At 56.1% G+C, this 26,107-nt stretch overlaps 1 protein-coding gene across 1 annotated transcript in view; it reads right to left on the bottom strand.

Annotated features, from left to right (window-relative positions):
- Positions 1-26,107, bottom strand: part of LOC135284767 (fibrillin-2-like) — an 80,736-nt gene that overhangs the window by 31,644 nt on the left and 22,985 nt on the right. The window contains exons 7-24 of the mRNA XM_064396461.1: positions 22,503-22,700; positions 21,251-21,376; positions 16,084-16,209; positions 11,909-12,061; positions 10,937-11,134; positions 9,886-10,029; positions 9,654-9,773; positions 8,936-9,061; positions 8,518-8,640; positions 7,466-7,741; positions 6,711-6,764; positions 5,363-5,488; positions 4,099-4,224; positions 2,829-2,948; positions 2,267-2,404; positions 1,934-1,984; positions 1,492-1,617; positions 33-260 (exon numbers count right to left, since the gene is read on the bottom strand). Of these exons, the coding sequence (XP_064252531.1) occupies positions 33-260; positions 1,492-1,617; positions 1,934-1,984; positions 2,267-2,404; positions 2,829-2,948; positions 4,099-4,224; positions 5,363-5,488; positions 6,711-6,764; positions 7,466-7,741; positions 8,518-8,640; positions 8,936-9,061; positions 9,654-9,773; positions 9,886-10,029; positions 10,937-11,134; positions 11,909-12,061; positions 16,084-16,209; positions 21,251-21,376; positions 22,503-22,700 (2,559 nt within the window). The remainder of the gene's footprint in view (positions 1-32; positions 261-1,491; positions 1,618-1,933; positions 1,985-2,266; positions 2,405-2,828; positions 2,949-4,098; positions 4,225-5,362; positions 5,489-6,710; positions 6,765-7,465; positions 7,742-8,517; positions 8,641-8,935; positions 9,062-9,653; positions 9,774-9,885; positions 10,030-10,936; positions 11,135-11,908; positions 12,062-16,083; positions 16,210-21,250; positions 21,377-22,502; positions 22,701-26,107) is intronic.

Below are 26,107 nucleotides of genomic sequence, written 5' to 3'. Positions count from 1 at the left end.
GAGCCCCCCCCCAGCCGCAGCAGCAGCCTCACCTTTGTAGAAGGGCCGTCCCGAGAGCACGTCGCCGCGGTTGGCGAAGCCGGGCCCGCGGGGGCACAGCGCCTTGAACTCGGCGGAGCCGGCGCGGGGACACTCCTCGCAGTCGGAGCCCCAGGCCGAGCCCACGGAGCAGCAGCACATGTCCATGCGGAACTTGCCGGGCAGGGGCTCCGTGCACTCGTCCTCGTCCCAGCGCATGTAGCACTGCTCCACGCGCACGTCTGGGGACACAGCACACAGCGCGGCTTGGCTGCCCGCCTCCGCCTTGTCATCCTGATTCAATTCTCCTAAGCCTTCTGGTGTTTGTGTTCTTGTAAAGAACTTTCTCGCACGCTTTATGTAAATAACTTATTGGTTTGCATTCTTTCGTGGAGGAGAAATTTGGTGGATGGTTGGTTTGTCCAGTGTTGTTGGAGAGGTGGCACTGCCACCCTCCAATCCACTGTCGCTTTTGGAAATCTATAAATGTTGGAGTCAGAAGTTTAAAATTTTCTTTTTACCCTTGAGAGAGCTACGTGTCTGTGCTGTGTTATTTCGTGTCCTGTAATAACACACGGGCTGGAGGTGGCTTTGGCCATGGGGTGTAGTGGGTGCCAGCCAGGGAGGGAGAGAGAAATGGCAAGGGTTTCCCACAGTGGTGCCTTGTGAGAATTTTTAGGGAGTTGTAAGAATGTGATAACTTGTTTTAAGGGGTTTTTCCACAAGAATTATTCAATTGAAAACAGATGGGACTCTGACAGAACAAAAACTTGTTTTAAGGTGTTTTTCCACCTTGTTTTCCTGTTCTTCTCAAGGACGGTGTGTGAGAAAGGTGTTTTTTATTAGCTAGCCAATCAAGTGGAATGTATCAGTCTATAAAAACTGAAGATTCTTTTGTAACAAAGCCTTTTTTTCTCCTTTTGCATTTGGGTCATTTGTCTGTTCTTGTGTCATTCTTGGTGCAAAGCTCACAGGGTGTTCTCCAACACAGGGGTGAGAAAAGCTTTTTGGGCAGGGATTCCACAGCACAGACTGCTGGCAACAGGGCCAGAGGAGGGAGCTCCACAGAACCCCAGAATTTAGGTTGGAAAAGACCTTTGAGGTCATGGAGTCCAGCTTGACCCAACTGCACCTTGTCACCCAGCCCGTGGCACCGAGTGCCACATCCAGGCTTCTCTCAAACACGGTGCTGCAAGCACAGGTGGCCCCTGCAAAGGGCAGAGTGTGGCACTGGGTGCCCAGGGGTTTTTTTGGGGCTGTGGGGCCATGTCCTTAACCCCTGAGGTTATCTGGCCACTCCTGAAACCCACCCAAGAGGACAATGCTGTTACAGGCTGGACTTGGGGACAAAGAACTCTGCTTCAGCTGGGAGGTTTTTTTTGGGGTCTTTCAGGTACGACTCAATTCCCAAGAATTCCTGGTGGGGAGGGAGCACCTGGGAGGGCAGGATGCGGGTGGAGGAGGCGTCCTTACCCACACAGGTCCTGGCAGTGCCATCCAGGGTCAGCCCCTCGGGGCACTCGCAGCGGAAGGAGCCGGCCGAGTTCACGCAGCGCCCGTTGGGGCACACGCCCGGGAACACCTCGCACTCGTTCACGTCTGTGGGGTGGCACAGGGGGAGGGATGGTGAGGGATGGCGCGGGGACACGGCCAGGGGGGCCTCAAGGGGCTCCTGGAGGAGCTGGGAGCAGCCCAGAGCTGCCCACCGGGCTCCAAGGGGCAACTTACCCATGAAAACTGGGCAGAAACAGAGCCAGGATCGGGGCACAGACACACAGACAGACACAGACACACACAGACACACACAGACAGACAAAGGGCCAGAGAGTGGAGATCCCCCCAAGACTCAGAGAGGCAGGAGAACAAAGATCACATTGCCAAGAGAAGCAGTTTTCCATTCCTGCAGCACTCTTACCTTCACAGGTGACCCCCTTCATGCGGGCGTACCCCCGGGGACAGGCGGTGTCTGCAAGGGACAGGGATGTCAGCAAGGAAACCCTCCCAGCTTTCCCACAGAATCATGGAATATCCAGAGCTGGGAGGGACCCACTGGATCATCCAGCCCAACTCCTGACCCTCTACAGCACCCCGCCCACCCCACCCTGTCCCTGAGAGCGCTGGCAGTGCCCGAGCACCCTCTGGGGATTTTCCCCTGTTCCTGATCTCCATCCCCACTCCAGCATTTCCTCGGGAATTCCCGAGCCTGGCAGAGCCTGGCAGAGGCTGGCAGAGGCTGGCAGAGGCTCACCGATCTCGCAGCGCTCGCAGGGGCTGCCCCAGGCTGCCCCCAGGGTGGCACAGCACTCGGATTTCAGCGTGGCCCCGTTGATGTTGACCTCGCAGCGCCCGTCCTGGATGTTGAGCCAGCAGGTGCCCTTCATGCTGTCTGCAGGGACACAGCGGGGGCTCAGGGGCTGCTCCGTGCCCCCAGCCCCGGCCTGGAAGCCCTGAGAGGCGGCTGGGAAGAGCTGTCCCTCCCCACTGCTCCTGGGAGTCAGTGATCCCTTTGGATGAGGCTGTTCCCACAAACCAGGCTGGTCCCCAGAGCCTCAAAACCCTTCCAGTGCCACCCGTGCCATGGGGGCACCTTCCCTGGTCCCAGGCTGCTCCTGGACACTGCCAGGGAGCCAGGGACAGCCAGAGCTGCTCTGGGAATCCCATCCCAGGGCCCCAACACCCTCCCAGGCAGGAATTCCCCCCCAGCATCCCCTCCATCCCTGCCCTGTGGAATCCCGGCCCCGGTGCCAGGCCAGGTGACGGCGCAGGGCGACGCTGGCAGTGCCACCCTGGCAGGAGCTGGCCCTGCTCACCCACACAGATGGTGCCACTGGGGTCCAGTTTGCTGCCCGGGGAGCACTCGCAGGCGAAGGAGCCGGCGTTGTTCCGGCACAGCCCGTTCACACACGGGTTGGACGTGCACTCGTTGATGTCTGCGGGGACAGGGGACAAGGGGACAGAGGTCACTGGGGGGAGTGACAGGGGCACGGCCTTGGGGGCACAAACTGGAGGAGGTGAGAGCACAGAGAGTGAAGAGTGGTGGGTTTAAATTGGTTTTTATATGGTTTTAAATAGAAAAATAAAATTTAAAATGTGTTAAAATATATTTATATATAAATATATATTTATATCTATAAATATATAAGTATATAAGTATATAAATATATAGATATATCTATAAATATATAAGTATATAAGTGTATAAATATATAGATATATACATATATAAACATATAAATATATAAGTATATAAGTATATAAATATATACAAATATAAAGTATGTAATATATAAATATATTGTGATATAATAATGTGATATAGAACATAAAAATACTATATCATATACTAATACAATATATGGTATATAATAAATATATGACATATATGGCATGTTACATATATTATATAAATCATATATGATATATGATCTATTATACATATTATATATTAGGTATTGTATACTATCTATTGTATACTGTATATTATATTATATATAATATATTATATATCTTGTATAATAATATAATATAGAATGTAAGAAATATGACATAATATATTACAGAAATAATAAATTATAAATTATATTAAAATTCCATATAAATATATAAATTATAGGTATAAACATGTAATATAGAAAGCCCTAAAAGCAATACAAAAAATTACAAGATTTAAAAAAAAATTATTTGGATTGAGGGTGGTTGGGGCACTCGTGTTCAAAGTGCCAGTTCTCAAATATTTGAGGCCTCTGCGCACAGGAAACCATTTCTCCTCCTCCAAATCACAGCCTTTCAATCCAATTCCCCAAACCTTGCAATTTCGGTCAGGCCTCAAGCTCAAATTTTGTGGCCCTGGAGGAAATTGCCCTGGTTTCCAGGCTCAGCTGTTCTGGGGTCAGGTGTCCACTCTGCTTTGAACCCAGTGTGAAACATCACCAAAAACCACAGAAAAAAACCCCCTAAAAATGAGTTCAAACCCCCTGAACCCCGGCGGTGCGGCTGCTGCGGCGCAGAGGGGAGGGAGGCAGGGATTTGCAGCGGGGCTGGCCCCGGGCAGGAGCTCAGCCCTGGCTCCTGCCCCGGTACCTTCGCAGGTGTCGGTCTCGGTGCGGAACACGAAGCCCTTGGGGCAGGTGCAGGTGTAGCTGCCAGGGGTGTTCCTGCACAGCCCGTTGTCACACAGCAGCCGGTTGACGCTGCACTCGTCCACATCTGGGGGCAGACGTGGCACCCGTGAGCTGCTTTGGGCTGGCAAGGGTTAATTTCCCCCGCGCAGACACAGGAGGGACCCACGGGATGGTAGATCCAACCCCGGCCCCTGCACAGGCACCCCAACAATGCCAGCCCATCCCAGAGCGGTCCCAGCGCTCCTGCAGCCCTGGCAGGGCTGGGCTGGCACCATTCCCTGGGGGATGCAGTGCCCAGCTCCCTCTGGGGGAAGAACCTTCCCTGGGATCCATCCCAAATCCCAGAACCTTCCCTGGGATCCATCCCAAACCCCTGAACCTTTCCCTGATCCATCCCAAACCCCAGAACCTTTCCCTGATCCATCCCAAACCCCTGAACCTTTCCCTGATCCATCCCAAACCCCTGAACATCTCCCTGATCCATCCCAAACCCCTGAACCTTCCTCTGCTCTCCATCCCACCCCCCTGGCACAGCTCCAGCCATTCCCTGGGTCCTGCCCCTGCTCCCAGAGCACAAATCAGAGCTGCCCCTGCCCACGAGGAGCAGGGAACGAATTCCTTGTTTTCCTTTCCCCACTGAACTCTCCCTATCCCAACCCATGAGCTCTCAGGCTTCCACCCTTCCCCTTCTCCCCCCAGTCCAGCTCCTGGGGAGGATTTGGATGGTGCTGAAGGGGACCAGGTGCTGCAGCAGCTCCTGGAGGTGCCTGACACCTGCTGCACCCCCTGCACCCCGCAGTGCCAGCCCTGACTCACCCCTGCATCCCCTGCACCCCAGAAGTGCCAGCCCTGACTCACCCCTGCATCCCCTGCACCCCAGAAGTGCCAGCCCTGACTCACCCCTGCATCCCCTGCACCCCAGAAGTGCCAGCCCTGACTCACCCCTGCATCCCCTGCACCCCAGAAGTGCCAGCCCTGACTCACCCCCTGCACCCCAGAAGTGCCAGCCCTGACTCACCCCCTGAGTGCCAGCACTGACTCACCCATGCAGTGCCAGCCCTGACCCCCTGCACCCCAGAGTGCCAGCCCTGACTCACCCATGCAGTGCCAGCCCTGACCCCCTGCAGCCCAGAAGTGCCAACCCTGACCCCCTGCACCCCAGAGTGCTAGCCCTGACTGACCCCCTGCATTCCCTGCACCCCTGAGTGCCAGCCCTGACTCACCCACGCAGTTCTTGCCCGTGGGGTCGGACTCGTAGCCCAGGTTGCAGATGCAGCGGTAGCTGCCCCGCAGGTTCTCGCACATCCCGTTGGGGCAGATGTCGGGGTTCAGGGCGCACTCGTTGATGTCTGACAGGGAAAAGAGGCACGTGAGCTGGAGCCCAGCAAATGCAAAGACAGAAACCTTCCACCCCTGGCTCTTTGCTGCAGGAATCACAGAGTCCCAGAACAGTTTGGGTTGGCAGGGACCTGAAAGCCCATCTCGTTCCACTCCCACCACTCCAGGCTGCTCCAAGCCCTGTCCAGCCTGGCCTTGGACAGTCCAAGGATGGGGCAGCCACAGCTCCTCCCCGTCCTGGCCCAGCCTGGGGCTCTGAGCTCAGGAGGAGAGAGCTGGGTAAGGGGCTGGATAACCCAGATTTATGTCAAGACATCCCAGAGTCTTCCTCATCCCAGTACCAAGCTCAAGCCCTTGAATTACCCCTGGGTTCATCACCGAGTGACCCAGCAGGGTGGCAGCCAGGTGGGCACTGTCCCTTCCCTGCTGGGGCATCCCTTCCTCTGCTCTTTTGGAGCCAAGCCCCGGTGCCAGGGCAGAGATTCCCCCTGGCAAGCCCCAGCCTCGCCCAGCCCAGGCAGCCTGTGCTGGCACCGCAGGGTCCCCGCAGTGCCAGATGGCCACGGCTGCCCAGGCACTGCTGGCCTTTGTCCCCACGCTCTTGGAGCTCAGCTCCATCCAGGGAAACCCAGCTGGAGAGCTCTGAGTGCAGCCCTGGCTCCAGGCAGGGGTGGAATGACCAGAGCATGGCCTTGCTAGAAAGAGTCTCCTCATTCCCATGGGACTGCCTCTGGCCAGGACAGAGCCCTGGATGGGAGCCCGAGGAGCCACCGGGGCTTTGCCTCTGGCTCCTTCCCTCTGCAAGCTTGGCAGGGCCCTGGCTGCTGGCTGCTCTGGGCTCTCCCTGCTGATCCAAGCACTGCCCAGGGCTGGCACTGGCACCTCTTGGAACTCAAAGCAGCCCCTTGGCAGCACAGTTTGTCACCTCCCTCTGCCTGGGACACCCCAAGGAGGAGCTGGAGAGCAGAGGAGGGATACAAGCAGGAGGGTCCCACTGCTCATTCCCATCACAGCAGGGATGGGAGCCCAGCCTCTCCTGGCACAGCTCCCACAGATCCATCCCCGCTCCAGGAAAAGCAGCTGTGGGATGTGCCCGTGGAATCCTGCATGCCCCTGAGGAATCCTGCATGCTCCTGAGGAATCCTGCATGCCCCTGAGGAATCCTGCACATCGCTCTGGAATCTTGCACATCCCTCTGGAATCCTGCACATCCCTCTGGAATCCTGCACCCACCTCTGCCATCAGCCGTGATCCCGATGCCGCTGCTGCAGAGAGCCTGGAATTCCGCTGGGGACAGAACACAACAGAGCCATCAATTTTGGACACTCCCCACGGGGAGGGTCACTGAGCTGAGTGCTTCGACCCCCCGGGGGGTTAATTCTGTTTGTCACAGGGGCAGCTCTAGGCCTGTTTATGCTCATGCAACACAATCACACAAGAGCTGAGATGGGAGGGACCCCAAGGATCATCCAGCCCAACCCCTGGCCCTGCCCAGACACCCCAACAATCCCACCTGTGCCTGGCAGTGCTGCCCAAACTCCCCTTGCTCCCACTTCCAGCACCCCAGCACCACATTTGGCCACCCACTCCCCATTTTTTGTCCGTGTGGCACACTTTTCTCCATTCCCACATCTCTCCAAGCTGCCCAAACCACCCCACGGGTGCACCCTCACCCGAGTTCTTGGCCGGGCAGGGCTGGCAGGGCTCCCCGAAGCCGTGGTTGGGGTCAAGGATCATCCAGCCCAACCCCTGGCCCTGCCCAGACACCCCAACAATCCCACCTCTGCCTGGCAGTGCTGCCCAAACTCCCCTTGAGCTCTCCCAGCCTTGCTGCTGTCACCTTGTACATTTTAATGCCGATACTCCCACTTCCAGCAGCCAGCACCACTTTTGGCCACCCACTCTCCATTTTTTGACCGTGTGGCACACTTTTCCCCCCTCCCACATCTCTCCAAGCTGCCCAAACCCCCCCACGGATGTGCCCTCACCCGAGTTCTTGGCCGGGCAGGGCTGGCAGGGCTCCCCGAAGCCGTGGTCGGGGTTGGCGCAGCAGCACTCGGATTTGGTGACGGCGCCGGGGAAGGGGCGGGCGCAGGTGCCCTTCTTGATGCCCCCGTAGCAGGTGCTGCGCATGTGGGTGTCCACGCAGACGCGGCCGTCCACGCCGATGGCCAGGCCCCCCAGGCACTCGCAGCGGAAGGAGCCCTCGGTGTTGATGCACCAGCCGTTCATGCAGATCCCCGGCGTCTCGCACTCGTCGATGTCTGAGCATGGATGGGGGGGAACGGGGTGAGATCGGGGTGGGGGGACACGGGGAGAGGGTGGGGAGATGGGGAGAGAGGGCTGGGACACGGGGAGAGGGCTGGGATATGAGGAAAGGGGACTGGGACACGGGGAGAGGGGCTGAGAGACAGGGAGAGAGGGCTGGGACATGGGGAGAGAGGGTTGGGAGATGGGGAGAGAGGGTTGGGACACGGGGAGAGGGTTGGGAGATGGGGAGAGAGGGTTGGGACACGGGGAGAGAGGGCTGGGATATGAGGAAAGGGGACTGGGACACGAGGAGAGGGGCTGAGAGACAGGGAGAGAGGGCTGGGATATGAGGAGAGGGGCTGGGACATGGGGAGAGAGGGCTGGGACATGGGGAGAGGGGCTGAGAGACAGGGAGAGCGGGCTGGGACACGGGGAGAGACAGCTGGGACATGAGGAGAGGGGACTGGGACACATGAACGGAGGCAGAACTCATGGACCAGGGCTCAGGACATGCAGAGAGAGGCTCAGGACACACAGACAGGGGCTCAGGACACACAGGGGCTCAGGACACACAGACAGGGGCTCAGGACATGCAAACCTTTCCCCTTTTTCCCATTCTCCAACAAAGGCACAATTTCTGGCGGCACAGCAGGAGCTGCCCGGCCACACCGTTGGATTTCTCAGCTCCCCTTGCCCTGAGGAGCTCACAGGTGCCCTGAGGAGCTCACAGGTGCCCTGAGGAAGGTGGGCAGGGGCTGGGGGTGGTGAGAGCCCACTGGGGGTCACTCACCCACGCAGTAGCGCCCGTTGGGGGCCAGCACAAAGCCGGGTTTGCAGATGCACTTGAAGCTGCCGTCCTCGTTGATGCACATCCCGTTGAGGCACATGTTGGTGGTGGCACACTCGTCGTGGTCTGGGGGCACAGACAGCACCCCAGAGCTGCAGCTCTGCCCCAAAGCCCCCCGTGCCCCATCCCATGGCCAAACTGTGGGTGCTGCACCTCAAAGCAGAGGGGGAGGTGGAGGGGGAACCTCCAGGAGCACCAGCTGCAAGCCCAGGGTCACCTTTGCTGCTCCAGCCCCAGCCCTGCTGCTCCCCTGCACCCCAAACCCCACAGGAGCACAACACCCTCACGGAAACACCTCCCAGCCCTGTCCTTGGGGGACAGCACCGCGGGGAGGAGGAGCTGGAGGCCACGGGAGCCTCACCCACGCAGTTCTTGCCGTCGGGGGTGATCTCGAAGCCGGCGTTGCAGATGCACTGGAAGCTGCCGTCGGTGTTGACGCAGCGCCCGTTCCTGCACATCACCCCGTTCATGATGCACTCGTCAATGTCTGCAGGGCAAGCACCAAAAAGTGGCAGCAGGGGGAGACAGGAGGGGTCCCAGCTCGATATCCCCCCCCCGTGAGAAACCCAGGCAGGTGCCCTCAGGCACAGGAATTCGTCTCCAAAAATCCCACTTGGGAAATCGGAATCTTTTCACGTTGCCGAGCAGTGGGGCAGCCTTTGGAAGCCACTTTGTCAGGAAGGGAGAAAATGAACATTTCAAAGCTTGGGCACTGCCATGGGACTCTGCCTTTGCTCGTTGTTCCCATGGTGGAACAGTCCCTTCCCATCTCTCCCTCACCTGCAGCAGCCCCTTGGCAGAACAGCCTCGCTGGGAATCCTGCCTCCACACCAACGTGGCCCAGAATTCCCCCTTTTGTCAAACGAATTTCTCCCAACAGAATTCTGCTCCTGGGGAGGACTCTGCAGCTCCCTTGATTGCCGCCAGAAAATTTGAAGGAAAGCCAAAGCAGAGAAAACTTCTCCTGGAGAGATCCCACCCCACACCCAGCCCTGCATTTCACCCTTACAACCTTTTTTAGTGCCAGGGGCTCTGCTGACCCCTCTGCCACCCCCCAAAAAGGGGGCAACAGCCCTTACCAATGCAGGCCTGCTTGGTGGGGGTGCTCTGGAAGCCCTCGTGGCACTTGCAGTGGTAGGAGCCCGGGGTGTTGACACAGTCACCGTGGACGCAGGGGCTGCTCGAGCACTCATCCACATCTGTGAGGGGAAGAAAACCCCCCCTGTGAGGGACCCCGAGGCACAGCAGAGCCCAGGAGCTGGGAGAGCAGCCTGGAGGAGCTCTGGGAGCTTGGGAGCAGCCCCTGCTCACCGATGCACTCCCCTCTGACGTCCTGCTTGTAGCCCATGTTGCACTCGCAGCGGTAGCTGGACGGGGTGGGGATGCAGCGCCCGTTCAGGCACAGGTTGGTGAAGTGTTTGCAGATGTCGATGGTCTGGTTCAGGGTGGCCGTTCCTGGGGGGCACAGGGAGGGTTGGGGAGCCCTTGGGTGAAGCACTGGGAGGGGTTATGGAGCCCCAGGATGTCCCCAGGGCTCAGGATGGGGTGGCAAATCTGGGACATCTGCTGTGAGCAGTTCCTGGGAAGCACAGGAAGGGTTGGGGAGCCTTTGGATGTCCTCAGGACTCAGGATGGGATGGCAATTCCCAGGGAATACAGAGGGTTATAGAGCCCCAGGATGTCCCCAGGGCTCAGGATGGGGTGGCAGCTCCTAGGGGACACAGGAAGGGTTATGGAACCCCAGAATGTCCCCAGGGCTCAGGACAGGGGGCAAATCTTTAATCTATACTGCCAGCAAATCTTTATGACTGCATTACAAACCAATTGTTCTCCTGGCTGTGAGCAGGATGAGAAGAACATACTTTAGATGCAAATACTTTTAGTGGAATATTGAAAGTTGTCTCTCCTTTGCCTGCAGCCACAGTAAATCTCTTTAAAATACATCCAGACAGCAGGACTGTGTCTACTGCATTCCTGCTTAGCCAGGTACTCCTTTTTCAAGATGTCAGAATAGGAGACAGCACCTGTCCAGTTTCTGGGGGCACAGGGAGGGTTGGGGACCCCTGGGATGTCCCAGGAGCTCTCTGGGGGGATGTCAGAGTGGTCCAAGGTGGGCAGGATGAGACTGAGGTGGTGATGGGAAAGTTCCATTCCTATTTAGAGCTTTTGGGAACCAGGGAGCGACTCCAGACCAGACCCAGCCTCGCTGGATCTGAGCGCGGGCTCAGCATGGGTGCCACATCCCAGCCGTGCCCCGAGCCAGGACCAGCCCTGTGCCCAGCTGGGAGCGGCATTCCAGCCCCGGGGAAGCCGCCCTGGGGCTGGGCAGCCGCGACAAAGCCGGGACAAAGGCGGGAATTACCGATGCTGGAGCTGCCCGGGCCCATCCCGGGCAGCCCCGGGATCCCGCCCTGTCCGTTCGCCCCGTTGGGGCCGATGCCCCCGGGCCCGTTGAGCCCCGGCCCGACCCCGTTGGGCCCGAATCCAGGAATTCCTGGGAAGTTCCCGGGGAAGCCTGGCACCACCGGGAGCCCCTCGATGCAGAGCCGGCGGTACTCGTCTGAAACAAAACAGGGCTGTGGCAGCAGAGCCCGGATCCCCGGCAGGAATGGGAGAGGGAAATGGTGGGAGTGGGAAATGATGGGAATGGGAAATGATGGGAATGGGAGAGGGAAACTATGGCAATGGGAGTGGGAAATTATGGGAATGGGAGTGGGAAATGACGGGAATGGGAGAGGGAAACTATGGCAATGGGAGTGGGAAATGGTGGGAATGGGAGTGGGAAATGGTGGGAATGGGAGTGGGAAATGATGGGAATGGGAGAGGGAAACTATGGGAATGGGAGTGGGAAATGATGGGAATGGGAGAGGGAAATGATGGGAATGGGAGAGGGAAACTATGGCAATGGGATGGGAAATGATGGGAACGGGAGTGGGAAATTATGGGAATGGGAGTGGGAAATGACGGGAATGGGAGTGGGAAATGATGGGAATGGGAGAGGGAAATGGTGGGAATGAGGCAGAAGGACCAGGAGGGATTATTGGCATCTGTGACTGGTGCATGTTGGCTGTTTCTAATTAATGGCCAATCACAGCTGGCTCAGACTCTCTGGGAGTCAGGAGCTTTTGTTATTCCTCTCCTGTTCTTTCCAGCCTTCTGATGGATCCTTTTCTCTGTGTTCTTTTTGGTATAGTTTTAGTATATAATTGTAATATAATATCATATCGTATCATATCATATCTATTATATAATATATGATATAATATATTATATCATATATTATATGATGTATAATATATATATATATATATTATATATATGCGGTGTCACTCACCCGAGCCCCGCACGGGGCACATCTCGGGGGTCTGGCCGATGGCCCAGCAGCGGCCCGAGTCACAGCAGCACTGCATCCTGCTGGCCTGGCCCGGCACCTCCCCCGCGCAGCGCCCGCCCAGCAGCGCCGAGAAACACGTGCCCAGGCGCTGGTCTGGGGACACACGGACACAGGGGACAGGGGGACAGAGGGGAGAGGGATGGAGAGAGCAGGGGACAGGGATGGGGACAGGGATGGGGACAGGGATGGGACAGGGATGGGGACAGGGATGGGGACAGGGATGGGACAGGGATGGGACAGGGATGGGGACAGCACGGGGACAGGAGAGGGATGGGATACCACAGGGACAGGGATGGGGAGAGCAGGGGACAGGGATGGGGACAGGGATGGGGACAGACACAGGGAGAGGAACAGAGAGGGACAAAGACGGGGACAGGAAGAGAGACAGGAATGGGGACAGGGAGAGGGAGAGAGAAAGGGACAGGGACAGGGACAAGGACAGGGAGAGGGAAATGGACAGGGACAGGGAGAAGACACACAGTCAAAATGTGCCACCTCTCAGGCAGCTCCCGAGGGCCCGTTCCCGATGGAATCTCTCCCATCCATCCATCCATCCATCCATCCATCCATCCATCCATCCATCCATCCATCCATCCCTGCCTCAGCCTGGCCCCCCGACCCCAACCCTGGCCCTGCTGGGGGTTTGTGGCTCCTGGCCCAGGGCACTGAGGCTCTCTCACACCCAGCAGGCTCCACCTGGCACCAATCCCTCCGGAAAACCTGGACTCTTCCCCTCCTTCCTCTCCCACCTTGCCTTTCTCAAGTCGGTTAATGAGGGGGAAAGTCTCCCGGGATGTGGCTGCCGCTTCCCGGCAGTGGAATTGGAATTAATTGCCCGGGGCTGTTTGATCTGCGGGCTCGGGGGGCACTCTGCTCCCAGGGGACCCGCAGGGGACAGTGACCCCAGCCCAAGCCAGCAGCTCCTTCCTCAGGCACGGCCCCCAGCCCTGCTCACAGCAATTCCAGGGGGAACTGCTCCTTTCAGGAAACTTTAGCCACCAAAAACACCGAAAGCAGACACAAAGTCAGACCTGGAGAAGGGGGGTTTGAAAGCAGGGGTTGAATCAAAACTGGATCAGGCCCTAATCCTCAGGAAGGGGAGGAGAAGCCCTGGGGGTGTTTGGGTCCCAGGGCAGCAGCTTGCACAAATCCCCAGAAAAGCAGAAAATGCTGCAGGAGAGAGGGGAGGGGAAATTCCAGCTGGGATTAGAGGTGGGGATCGAGCTCAGGGGGCTCGGGGGGTGACCAGGTCCAGGCAGGATGGCAGAGCAGGAGGGGGAGGTGGTCCTGCTCATCCTGAGGGGACAGGAATGACTCCAGGCTGGACCTGGGGGTCTGCACCCCTCCCATGGGGGGGTCCTGATGCCAGGAGAAGCAGGAGAGATTATCCAGCACAGCCAATCCTTCACACTGGGCTGGTGGGAGGTGTCCTGGATGAGCTCTGGGACCCCTCCCCACCCATTCCAGGCTCCCACAGCCCTCAGCTTCCCTTTTTCCTCTTGCTTAGATCAAAAAAGGGGCTCTTGAGGCAGGCAAAGCCCTCAGTGAGACCCTCCCAAGCCTGTCTGAGCCTTTACTGTGGCCACCTCCAGGGTGGCAATGTCCCCTGTCCTGAAGCTTTAAAAGTGCCCACATTATTTATCCATTTCCATTTTCCTCGCTCTGTTTCATGGGGTGGAAACCTGGATCCCCAAACTCTCCACACAAGCCCCCCCTCGAACAGAACTGGTAAATTTGGGTGCCAGGGCAGCCCCAGCCCAGCAGGAGCTGTGGGTTCTGCCAAAACAAACCCAGCCTGCCCCAAAAAGGAGCCCAGGGAAGGCTGCAGCACCCCGAGCCAGCCCAGGTGGAGTCGGAGCCCGCTGCAGCTACATCAGCTCGGCACTATTTTTAAATCTGGGCTTTCTAATTTTATTTATTTTCGTTTCTCGAAGCTCTTGGTTTCAAGGAAAGTGGGGAATGTCCACATGACTCATCCCAGAGCTGTCACACCCCTCTGGGCTCAGGGCAGGGGCTGGGAAACAGCAGGAAAAAATTCCATTCCCATTAAAATCTATCAGTTTCCCAAACAAGAGCACTTGGGCTTTACTTTTTACTCACACTTCACAACATTTTTTTCCCCTCCTGGAACTAAAACATTCAATCCTGCTCCAGGATGCGTGGCTAGAAAAGAATTTGGAGCTGATTTTTTTTTTCTGAATTCATTTCCACAGAAAGCTGTGCCACCAATCCCTGCCTGTGCTGGGAGAATTCCTCTTCCCAAATCTCATCTTCCTGAAGGCAAATGGACTTTCAGACCAAGGGAAAAAAACCCTGGGATTTATTTGCTGGGTGTGTGCATCCACAGAGCTGCTCCTCTATCCCAGGAACTGGGGTTTGACACCATCAAATATTTACAGGAAAGGAGTTTTGATCTGTGAAAAATTCAAAAAATTCACTCCGGGCTCTGGAGGCAGCACAGCTGAGGCTGGGGAAAACTCTGAACTGGGGCCAGTTTGGGGTTTGGGGTGGGAACACCTGGAGCCAAAGCGGGCCAGGGATGAGGGGGAGCAGCTGAGAGCAGCCCCAGGGAGCTGGGATGGGATTTGGGATTCCCACAGCGGCCTGGGAAGGGCTCTGGGGCCAGAACTGGGGGGGAAGAGGGTGGGAATGGGGGAAGGAGGGCAGGAATGGGGGAAGGAGGGCAGGAACTGAAGGAAGGAGGGCGGGAATGGGGGAAGGAGGGCGGGAATGGGGGAAGGAGGGCGGGAATGGGGGAAGGAGGGCAGGAATGGGGGAAGGAGGGCGGGAATGGGGGAAGGAGGGCAGGAATTGAAGGAAGGAGGGCAGGAATTGAAGGAAGGAAGGCAGGAATGGGGGAAGGAGGGCAGGAATGGGGGAAGGAGGGCAGGAATGGGGGAAGGAGGGCGGGAATGGGGGGAAGGAGGGCAGGAATTGAAGGAAGGAGGGCAGGAATGGGGGAAGGAGGGCAGGAATGGGTGCTGTGGGGGGAAGGAGGCTCCCAGGGAATGTGGAAGAGGCCCCTGGCAGCTCCACAGGGATGAGGGTCTGTGTGTGCATCTCTTCCCAGGATCCAGAAGGATCCAGAGAAGCAGCTCAGGGCTAAGAACTCTTTCCCAAAGGCTGGGCTCGGGGATGGAGGCAGCTGAGCCCCGTGGAGTATCAGAGCAGTTGGGATTTATGAGCCGTGCTGGGAGCAGGAAGCAGCAGGAGGAGGAGATGAAATTCCCTGGTTGTTTTCCCTGGCTCCCCAAGCCCTGGAGCCCTCTCCCTGTCCCTCTGCACAGGGATGTGCAGCTGGGGCTGTCCCTGTGTCCCTCTGAGCTCCTGGGAGGGCTCCACACCCCAAAACCACAGCCAGCCCGGTGGTACTGGGAGCACTGGTGGAAAACACCAGAGCAGGAGGGGAGGGAGTGTCTGGGATCCCCCTGGAAATTGGGAACACCCGGATGGGATATTCTGTGAGAGGAGCACGGGCATCCCTCCTCACTGCCCCACATTCCCAGCCCCAAGCCTTCCTCCCAGTCCTCCTCCTCATTCCCAGCCCCAAGCCTTCCTCCCAGTCCTCCTCCTCATTCCCCCACACTCCCATCCCCAGGCCTTCCTCCCAATCCTCCTCCTCACTGCCTCACATTCCCATCCCTAAAACTTCCTCCCCATCCTCCTCCTCATTCCCATCCCCACACCTTCCTCCCCACCCTCCTCCTCCTCCTCCTCCTCACACCCTCACCCCCCCTCTCCCCCACTGAGCCCCCCCATCCCAAACTCTGGAGCGCACAAAGCCCGCGGGCGCGCAGCCGGGAAAAGGAAAAGCAGCGATTCCCACCCAGGAGTGGCACTGCCCGGCCCCGCCCGGCCCCGCCCGGCCCCGCCCGGCCCCGCCCAGCCCCTCCCAGCCCCGCCCGGCCCCGCCCGGCCCCGCCCGGCCCCACCCGGCCCCGCCCGGCCCCGCCCGGCCCCGCCCGGCCCCTCCCAGCCCCTCCCAGCCCCGCCCGGCCCCGCCCGGCCCCGCCCGGCCCCGCCCGGCCCCGCCCGGCCCCACCCGGCCCCGCCCGGCCCCTCCCGGCCCCTCCCGGCCCCTCCCGGCCCCGCCCGGCCCCGCAGCTCCCCCTCACCGAGGCAGCGGGAGCCGTCGGGGCTGCTGACGAAGCCGCGGGGGCAGGAGCACACGTAGCTGCCCGCCGTGTTGGTGCAGTCGCCGCCGTCGCACACGCCGGGGATGGACCCGCACTCATCCACGTCTGCAAGGAGGATGGAGAACCCACGGGCAGGATGGAGATCCCACGGGGAGGATGGAAATCCCACGGGGAGGATGGAAATCCCACGGGGAGGATGGAAATCCCACGGGGAGGATGGAGAACCCACAGGAAGGATGGAAATCCCACAGGAAGGATGAAAATCCCATGGGAAGGATGGAGATCCCATAGGCCGATGGAAATCCCATGGAAAGGATGGAGATCCCATGGAAAGGATGGAGATCCCAGGGGAGGGATGGAAATACCATGGGAAGGATGGAAATCCCAGGGGCAGGATGGAATACGGCCCCTTCCCCACCCGAATCCAGGCAGTTGGGTTTTGGGGGTCAGGGGATGCTGGGGGCCATTGAGAGTCTCCAAAACTCTCCCATTTTTTGGATTTCTGCTTCTCTCCACAGCCTCTTCCAGGGGAAGAAATTCCTCCCAGCAAGAGGGACTGGACATTGGAAAGAGCTGCCAGGGAGGGCTGGAGTCCTGCTCCCTCAGGTGACCTTGGTCATGGTCTGCAAGTCCAGCCCTTGGTGATGGGTTAAACCTGCAGACCCCTGTGGGCCCCTCCCAACCCAGGATATTCCACAATTCCATTCTCTGTTTCTATCCACTCAAGAGGAGAAGACAAATTCCTGCTTGGCTCTTTAGGACTCTCAAATTCTGCCCCTGGCCACCACCTGAGGGGTGCCCTGAGCCCCCCGGTGCTGCTCTGGTTCTTTGATGCTCAGAAAAGCCCTGGCAGCTCCCAGGGCAGCAGAGCAGAACACAGAAAACACCTCCCCCACCTGGGCCCCTGCAGCCAAAAAGAGATTTTATCAGCCAGCCTGCCCTGTCATTCAATCCCAGCCCTGCCCTGGGCTCCAGCCACGGAGCTCTGCAGGGAACAGAGCTTTGGGAAGGCAGAATTGACAAAACCCAGGCCAAACCTTGGTGTGGCACTGGGGAGGATCCCAGATCTGTGCCTCTGATATCCCTCCCTCACCCCAAGGCAGCACCAGGGCCAGCAGTGGATCCCATTCCTATGGAAAACCAGGGAACCCAAGAGGTTCCACCAAACTCCAGCTCCTTTTTTTCCGAAACCCTTTAAAAATCCCAGTGCTGAGGAGCAGGAAAAGAGCCCATTCCTGCAGGACTCCACATCCTGTGCTTCAGGAACCTGATCCCTGGGCTTTGTTGTCCTTTCAGCCCTTCCCCACCACACTTTCCTGCTCGGTTTTCCCTCTGTGAGTGTCCCGTGGTGGTTTGGAGCCGTTCAGGCAGCGCTGACCCCGTGGGATGGGTTCATTCCCCTCTCATTAACACCCAGCACCAGGCAGGGAACCCTGCCAGCTCCAGCCTGGCTCCTTCCCGACTTTTCCAACCTTCTGTTCAAAATTAAAGCAGGATCCTGTGCTCTGCTGCTCAGACAATGGCAGGATTCAAGGCAAAGGTTGATTTTGGAGCCAGGCTGGGATTGGAATTGGCCTCGTCCTTAAGGCTGAAAAAGCTGGAAAACCAAAGGCTGCAGAGCCTCTGGAAGAGCTGGAGCTGCAAAGCTCATCCCACACAGCTGTGGGAACCCCAACCTTTCCATGTGCTGAAAACCTCAGGGTTTGATGGAGAAAACACCCCCAGGGCTCGTGCCTTGGGGTCACCAGGGACTCACTGCCCTCCCCTCCCCTCCCAGAAAGGAACCACAGAGGGGAAAATGGAACCTCCAAACCACCCAAATCCAGGGAAACAAGCTCTGGATGGAGCCAGACAATGAGCTCTTCACAGGGGTTTTGTGAGGAAATGGAAAGAAACTGGTTATGGGCTTCCATCCGCCTGTGGAAAACTCTGGGGAGCCTCCTCTGCTGCAGGAACATCAGGAAATTCAGGATTTTGTGCCCTGGTGGCAAAAGCCTGGCCTGTGGGGGCATAAGGAGCCCCTCACATCTAAAGGGGTGAGGAACAGAGGTGAGATTTGGAATCCCAGCATTTGTTCCCTCTGGCAGAATATCCTGGAGAGGCCAAAAATGGGCAAATCCTGGCTGAGGTTGTTGCACACAGCTTGCCTGGAGCCTTCCACTCCCTTTCCTGGTGTCTCTCCATGGATTTTTTTTTTTGTCTCTTATCACCCTGGATGATTTTGGATGCAGGACACATTCCTTTGGGAAGCATCCTGGATGAGGCACTGGCATTACCTCACTGATAGCAGAGCTTGGCCTTTGTCCTGCAGCACAGGAAGGGCTGTTAAAAAGTGAAATTCTTGGCAGAGAAAGCCTGGAATTATGGCAGGAAAAGCTTTGTCCAGCCAGTGATTCCCCCTCAACTCCACACCACGGAATTGTTCCCTTCGGTGTCATTTTTCCAGCTGCTTCCAGGATCATTTAAAAATGCCCCAGCCCCCCTTTCCCTGTGATTTATGGCCCCAGGTCTCTGGAGCAGCAGGATGTGTCCGAGTTCAGCTTTGATGTTCCCTCTCTCCACTCTGCACCAGGAATTTTCTTGTGTCCTCAACAATTTTCCTCCCGCCGCGTTGAGAACTCAGCTGGATCCAAACCTCCTTTCTCCCCGGGCCCTCATTCCCTTAAAACCTCAACAGATCCTGCTTTTTTTTCCCTTTTTTCCACCATAATCCAGTGAAATAGGTGAATTCATCCCTGACCTGGCAATTCCTGCCCTCTTTGCTCCTCTTTTTGCACAACACAAACACAATTTTCGGTGCTTCCCAAGCCGACCTTGTCTCCAGCTCTTTTTAGGGAGCAGCCTGAGCCTTCCCCTCCCTAAATCCAGCATTTCCCTGTTTCCCAGGCTGCTCAGAGCCCCCAGAAAGGAGCAGTGCCAGAAGCTCTCACCACCCCTGCAGCTCCTCGGAACACAATGGACAATGGGATACCCGAGCCCCATCCACCAGGGATGAGCCTGGGACGGACTTGGAGGAGCTGCAGCCCCAAATCCGGGCTGGATGTTCTTCCCTGAGAGGAAAAGGATTCGTTTTCCTGCTGGGGCTGAGAATCCATCCAGGGAATTTCCAGCTGGAGCCTCCGTTATCAACGTGGAACATCTGGGCTTGGAAAAGCGTCTTTATCCTCGGGACCGAATTCCAGGTGTTGGTGGTGGGAGATAAGGTTTGTGGTGGGAGATAAGGAAGGCACCGCCGTTATCTCTGTTCCCACCAGGACACAGCCGGGGGCGGGGCATGGATCGTTAATGAGGGGATTTTGTTAATGAGGGGGCGTCGCCAATCAGCGGGCTGGGCTCGGACCTGCGGCTCCAGCACAATCCCGGCTGCTGACTTCCCACCAGGAATCCCCCAGCACCAAACTGGAGCTCTGGGAAGCTGGGGAGAACCCCCCAGAGAGGTTTAATGGAGGTTTGATATTCCCTGGATGCCAGGCTTGGATGGGGAATCTGAAAATGAGAGGGAAGCAGAGAATTCCCTCCTTTCCCCACTGTGAAATGGACCCAAAACTCAACAAGGGAACTCCTACCCAGCTGGATTGGGAGCCTGGAGCACACCTGGAGCACACCTGGAGCACACCTGGAGCACAAATCCATGCTCTGGTTGTGCTTTGATCAAACCCTGGCTCAGTGAGGACCAAGGCAGAGATTTTGGCAGTTTCAGCAGGAATGTGCAGCTCAGGAATTTGATGCTCCATGTGCTGGACCCAATTCCTGATGGATCAAAGGGTGCAGGAAACTGTGAGATGTTCAGGGAATTTGGGGCCCAAATCTTCTTCTGCCCATGAAGGGAGAGAGGAACCCTCTCCAATCCCCTATCCACATCATTTTAGGGAATCCCAAAGGTGATTCCACTTTCCTGGGATCCTCCTCCCCTTCTGGTGGCCCTGTGGGGACATGGAGGTGACAGAGCTGGGAGAGGAGCCCTCAAACCCATCCCTGTGGAGCATCCCTCCTGTTCATGTCGTTCCCAGCAGCACTCCCAGACCCAGAGGGATCCCTGGTGGTGATGCCAGGGATGGAGCAGCTCCTGGCAATGCTGGAGCTGTCCCTTTGTGGGCAGGACAGGGAAGGGGAGCAGTTTGTGGCCACGTGGGGCTGCTCTTCCAGGCTCTGGGGGGAGTGGGAGGCCCCTCACATCTGGAGGGCAGATCCAGACAATGGATTTGGTTTTCATCTGGGCATGGAGGAGATTCCAGCTCAACTGGTTTCAGATGTGCTCTGCTCCCCAGCTGGGGTGGGACAGGCAGGGAGGGCCAGGAGCAGCTTTCTGCTGCCCCTGCTCCCACCCTGGCCAGGCAAATTCCTGGAATATCATTGGATTCAGGTCCTTCACCTGACACAAGAAAAGGGCTGGTTTGGATCGTCCTGCTTTCAGTCCTTGCATGTGGAGCTGTGCAGGAATTCTGTCAGGAGTTTAGAGAAAGTCTCCTGGCGTCCTGCCCGGGAAGATGCTCAGACACAGATGTTTCCTGGGATGAAGGAATGTCCATCCCCCAGCAGGGACTGACCTCTGGAGCTCCTGGCTCTCTTTGGGAAACGTTTCCTGAGGGGCTGAACCCAGGGCACAGAACCCTGGAATGGTCAGGAGAGATCATCTCATCCCACCACTCCAATTCCAGGGACTTCCAGAGGCAGCCAGAGCTCTCCCTGAGCTGCCAGCACCAGCCTGATTTCCCATTTCACCGTGATTAAATCTTCATAGCCCTGATGAAGAGCCTCCAAATTAAAAGTTGTTGAGTTTTCAAGGCTTGATCAGACTCAGAACCTGGCAGAGCTTTGGAGGCAGCCCTGAACTGAGCCTGGCTAAAGCCTTCCCGAGGTCCCTCCTGTGCCATCAGTCTGTGCTCCCACTAAAATATCCTTTAAAAACCCCCTCTGTGAACAAACCAAACCATTTCCTTCTGGTTTGAGGCCAGCTCAGGAGATCAGGCAAAGCCTATTCCTCATTTCCTGCCCTTGGCCTGTGGGAAGCAGATCAAAAACCCCTCTGGCAGGGCTGGCTGGGAAGTGGGATCCAGCCTGGAATGGGAGCTCTGTCCCACCTCCACCCTGGAAAAACCCAGGACTGAAATGCTCCTGGGACCTTGGGAAGTGCAGCATCCCTTACCTTCACACCTGTGGCTGGTCTCGCTCTGCTTGTGCCCTGCAGGGCACTTGCACTCGTAGGATCCCACGGTGTTGATGCAATTCCCACCTTGGCAGAGGCCAGGGATGGCCTGGCACTCATCCACATCTGCAGGAGGAGGAGGAGGAGGAGGAGGAAGGGTGTGAGGGAACAGCAGCCATGGATCCCTGGATTTCCCTGTGCTCAAGGAGCTGGATCACATTCCAGAGGGAATTATCCCCCAGATTGCACCCAGGGATGGACAGGAATTAATTCCTGGCTCAAGCAACAGGGAGACAAAGGTATGGGAATGCTTCCCAAAGGATTTGTCCATCCCGTGGTTCTCTGGGAGAAACACCCCATGGGATGGGGGAGCTCACCCAAGAGCCACAGTGTGCCCAGGATCTCTGGGATCAAATGGTGCTGGAAGATCCCAGGGGACACTCCAGGACCGTGGAGATGCTCTGTGACACATGGGGGATTTGGAAAATTCCAGAGTTCTGTGCTTTGGGGCTGTTTTGGGGCTCTTTGTTGGGGCTCTGCTCTCAGTCTTCTCTGTTCTGGGGCTCTGCTCTCAGCATTCTCTGCCTTGGTGCTGTTTTGGGGCTGGTTTAGGCTCCTGTTCCAGGCTCTGCTCTCAGCATTTTAGGGCTGTTTTAGAGTCCCATTTTGGCCTCTGTTCTCAGCATTTTGGGGCTGTTTCAGTTGCCTGTTCAGCACTCGGCTCTCATCATTTTGGGACTCTTTTAGGCTCCCATTTTGGGCTCTGCTCTCAGCATTTTGGGGCTGTTTTAGGGCTTCATTTGGGGCTCTGCTTTCAGCATTTTGGGGCTGTTTTAGGGACCCGTTTTTGGCTCTGCTCTCAGCATTTTGGGGCTGTTTTAGGGCCCCATTTTGGACTCTGCTCTTAGCGCTGCTCTCAGCGCTTTGGGGCTGTTTCAGTCCCTTGTTCAGAACTCTCCCCATCCCCTATTTTCTCTGTTTCAGTCCCTTGCTCAGAACTCTCCTCTCCCCATCCCCTATTTTCTCCGTTTCAGACCCTTGTTCAGGACTCCGCTCTCAGCGCTTTGGGGCTGTTTCAGTCCCCTATTCCAGACTCTGCAATCAGCACTTTGGGGCTGTTTTAGGCTCCCATTTTGGGCTCTGCTGTCAGTATTTTGGGGCTGTTTCAGTCCCCTGTCCCAGACCCTGCCCTCCCCACCCTCCAGCCCATCCCTGCCCAGCCCAGCCCTGCCTTCCCGTGCCCCACGCTGACCCTGGCAGGCTCCGGTGCGGATGTTGGGGATGAAGCCGCGGCGGCAGGGGTGTGGCTGGGCCGGGCACATCTCGCAGGGGTGGCCCCAGGCGCGGCCGATGGTGGCACAGCACATGGTCTTGGTGCACACGATGCCACTCAGCTGGCCCTGGCACATCTGGTTGTTCACCTGGCTGAAGCAGGGCCCCGTGCGGTAATCTGGGCACGAAAGGAGAGAATTCGCGGGTTAGAGCCACATTTCTCTTCACAGAGAAAAGCAAGGCACAGTTCTTCCCAAGAACCTCAGAGAATGATCAAAACAATTCTTATCTCATTTGCTGTGCCTGTGTTTGTGCCAAAGTAGAATGAAATTGGGATTGTTTACCCAAAGTGAGGGTGTTTTGGTTCTTTGGCCTAGCAGGGCCCCGTGCGGTAATCTGGGCATGAAAGAAGAGAATTTGTGGGTGAGATCCACATTTCTCTCCACAGAGAAAAGCAAGGCACAGTTCTTCCCAAGAATATTCTTATCTCCCTTGCTGTGCCTGTGTTTGTGCCAAAGCAGAATGAAATTTGGATTGTTTATCCACAGTGAGGGTGTTTTGGTTCCTTGGCCTGTCAGGCCAGGTGTGTAGCCCCACATTTCCCTTCACAGAGAAAAGCAAGGCACAGTTCTTCCCAAGAACCTCAGAGAATTATCAAAACAATTCTTATCTCATTTGCTGTGCCTGTGTTTGTGCCAAAGCAGAATGAAATTTGGATTGTTTATCCACAGTGAGGGTGTTTTGGTTCCTTGGCCTGTCAGGCCAGGTGTGTAGCCCCACATTTCCCTTCACAGAGAAAAGCAAGGCACAATTCTTCCCAATAATATTTCTGGGTTTCACATTCTCTGAACCTCAGAGAAAGAAAACACAACTCTTATCTCGTTTGCTGTGTTTTGTGTTTGTGCCAAAGCAGAATTAAATTGGGATTGTTCACCCACAGTGAGGGTGTTTTGGTGTGTGTGTGTGTCAGGACTGTCACGAGATTCTGGGCAGTGTGTGCAGGGTTGGGAGCTTGGCAGATTCAGTTTGGATGCAATGCAATATAGTATAGAATAATACAGTATAATAAAGTAATTAATTAGCCTTCTGCTAAGATGGAGTCAGATGAATCATTCTCTCCCCTCATTGGGGGCTCCCTGTGAATTCCAGAATCCAGTGTGTAAATCCCAGGATTTCTGCCTGGCTCCCTTGCTAACACAGGGTGGGATCTGGGGGGAAAACCACGATGGTGGAAAATTGAAGTGCGATGTTGGAGGTGGTGGTGGCCCTAAAAGGAGCTGAAAATCAAAAGTCGGGCAAAGAGGCAATTCCAGGGCTGCAATTCCACCTGCTCTGGGAATTTCAGGGATGAGAAAAGCAATCTAATTTCAGTTTAGTTACAAAGATCCTTCCCTGGAAGTGCCCAAGGCCAGGCTGAACAGAACTCAGAGCACCCTGGGATAGTGGGAGTAGCTGGCAGTGGAATTCCATGGTTTTGGTGTTCCCTTCCATCCCAAACCAGTCTGGGATTCTGGAATTCTCACACTCTGGGATTCTGTCTCATGATTAATTCCTTCACTTCAACTCCCAAACATCTCCTGGCAATTTCAGCTTTAAACCCCAGACACTGCAGGAACAACCAGCAGGTTTCCCATTCCCAATTAGGATCCTCCCATCCCTTAAACCCCAAGGATTTTAACCCGATTTTTGCAGGGTTTTGCCCTCAGGAATGTGGGTTTGCCACTGCCTGGGCTCCCGTGACCCTTGATGAGGGATATTGGCACAGCAGGAATCCAGCAGGAAGCAAAATCCTTCCGTGGGATTTTTCCTTCAGCTGGGCAGAGGTGGTGGCACAGAAGTGTTTGATCTGTGGCTGGGGAAAAAAAATAAAACCTTGGAGCACGTCCTGGTCAGCCCAGAAAATTCCTCCTGAGGTGTCTGAGCAGTCAGGTGCTGGTCAGGCAGCCAGAGCCTGGCTGAGATGGGCTCAGGGAATTTCCAGGCTGGAATTAGGCAGTAATTAGGAACTGCCCTGACCCCAATTCCCTGCTCCTGGATTAACCCCCAGATGTCCCTGCAGGGAAAGGTTGGGGTTTGATGTGTTTGAAGCAATAAAAATCCTTTTGGAGGGGGGTGAGAGCACTGGGAGCTCCAGGTGACCACGTCCCAAAATCCATGGAAAACACCCAGGAAATGCTCCTGGCTGGGAAAGAGTCAATTAGCAAAGAATTCCTCATTTCCAGCCTAATGCTCCCCTGGTTTGTGTTCTGGAGCAGTTTGTACTGGGAAATTAAAGCTGAGAAAATTGGGCTGTGGGTGCCACTGGGAGGTGAGAGGAGAAGGATTTGAGAGGGAAAACAGGAATAGTGTGGAAGTTAAATCAGTGTGAAGGTGATGGCATCTCCCAGGAAAGCCTTTTTTTGGGAATCTGACCAGAAACATGAACCATGTAAGGATCCTTTTTTTCTTTTTTTTTTTTTTTGACCCAAATTTTACAAGTTCCCAGACCAGTGGCCAATGTCGCTGTGGGGTGGGCCCCAAAAAACTCCGATTAATAAATGAAAAAACCCCAAATGATTCTCTGAACAGAGAGAAAAGTGGCCAAAGCTGCACCTCCCACCTCATCTCCTACCTCATCTCCCCCAGGCACTGCAGGAATTCCTGGAGAGGGATAATGAATGAGGGATTGTGAGGAGAACACCCCCTTTTAAGCCCATAATTGCCCAAAATAACTTTTCCTATGCAGATGACTCCTCTGGAGGGAAGGAAGCCAAGGAAATCTCAGTCTGGAGAGCCCTGGCTGCCTCCCAGCCCCAGCTGGTGCTAATTTTAATGGGCAAATGATTAAATTTTTAATGAGGCACCAATGAAATTTTATGAAGGAAATAGGGACGCTTAGGAGATGTCTGAAGCCTTTCCCAGTCCCTGCATGGGATCTGTGTTCCAGGAATCCCGCTGCAGGTAGCTGTCCTTCAGGAGCTGGGTTTTTTCCCTTGGAAAATCTGGGATTGATGCTCCAAATTCCCAGATCCCTCAGCCTCACAAAAGCAGAGCAGCTCCACCTTCCCAGCTCTAGGTAAATCCCATTAAGGGATTGCAAGAAATCCTGAATATGGGGGGATTTAGGGAACCCCTGGAGCTCTGAATCCCTGGCAATTCCAATGGCAATTCCCACTGAAGGACTGCAAGAAATCCTGGATCAGGGGGGATTCTGGGGGGGAGGGTTTGAGCAGGAACTTCTGAAAATGTTCGCAAGAAAAAAGAGTTTCCTCCACTCCTGCAACATCCATGGAGCCAGGAGGGTGTCCCTGAGTCAGTTCCAGTTGGAATTTGGATCCCTGGAGATGGAAAAGTGGGATAATTCCAGGATTTTCTGTGTGTCTAAAGGACAATCCCAGCCACACAAATCCATCAAGGGAAGGGGAGGGAATGAGGAGCTTTTCTCTTCTCCCACCCTCTGGAATTCCCTCCCGAGACAGGCCAGGGGCTGAATTCCTCCTCTCCAAAACAAACAAACAGAGCTGAGGAAGAGGAGCTTTTTCCTTTGCCAAAACTCCACTCCCCTCTCCCAGCAAACAATGGAGGCTTTGCCTTGGAACCTGCAGG

The sequence above is a fragment of the Passer domesticus genome, chromosome 21, assembly GCF_036417665.1.
Source record: "Passer domesticus isolate bPasDom1 chromosome 21, bPasDom1.hap1, whole genome shotgun sequence".
Taxonomy (NCBI): Eukaryota; Metazoa; Chordata; class Aves; order Passeriformes; family Passeridae; genus Passer; species Passer domesticus.
Note: the sequence above shows the minus strand (reverse complement) of the source record. Positions and strands in the feature narration are given on the sequence as shown.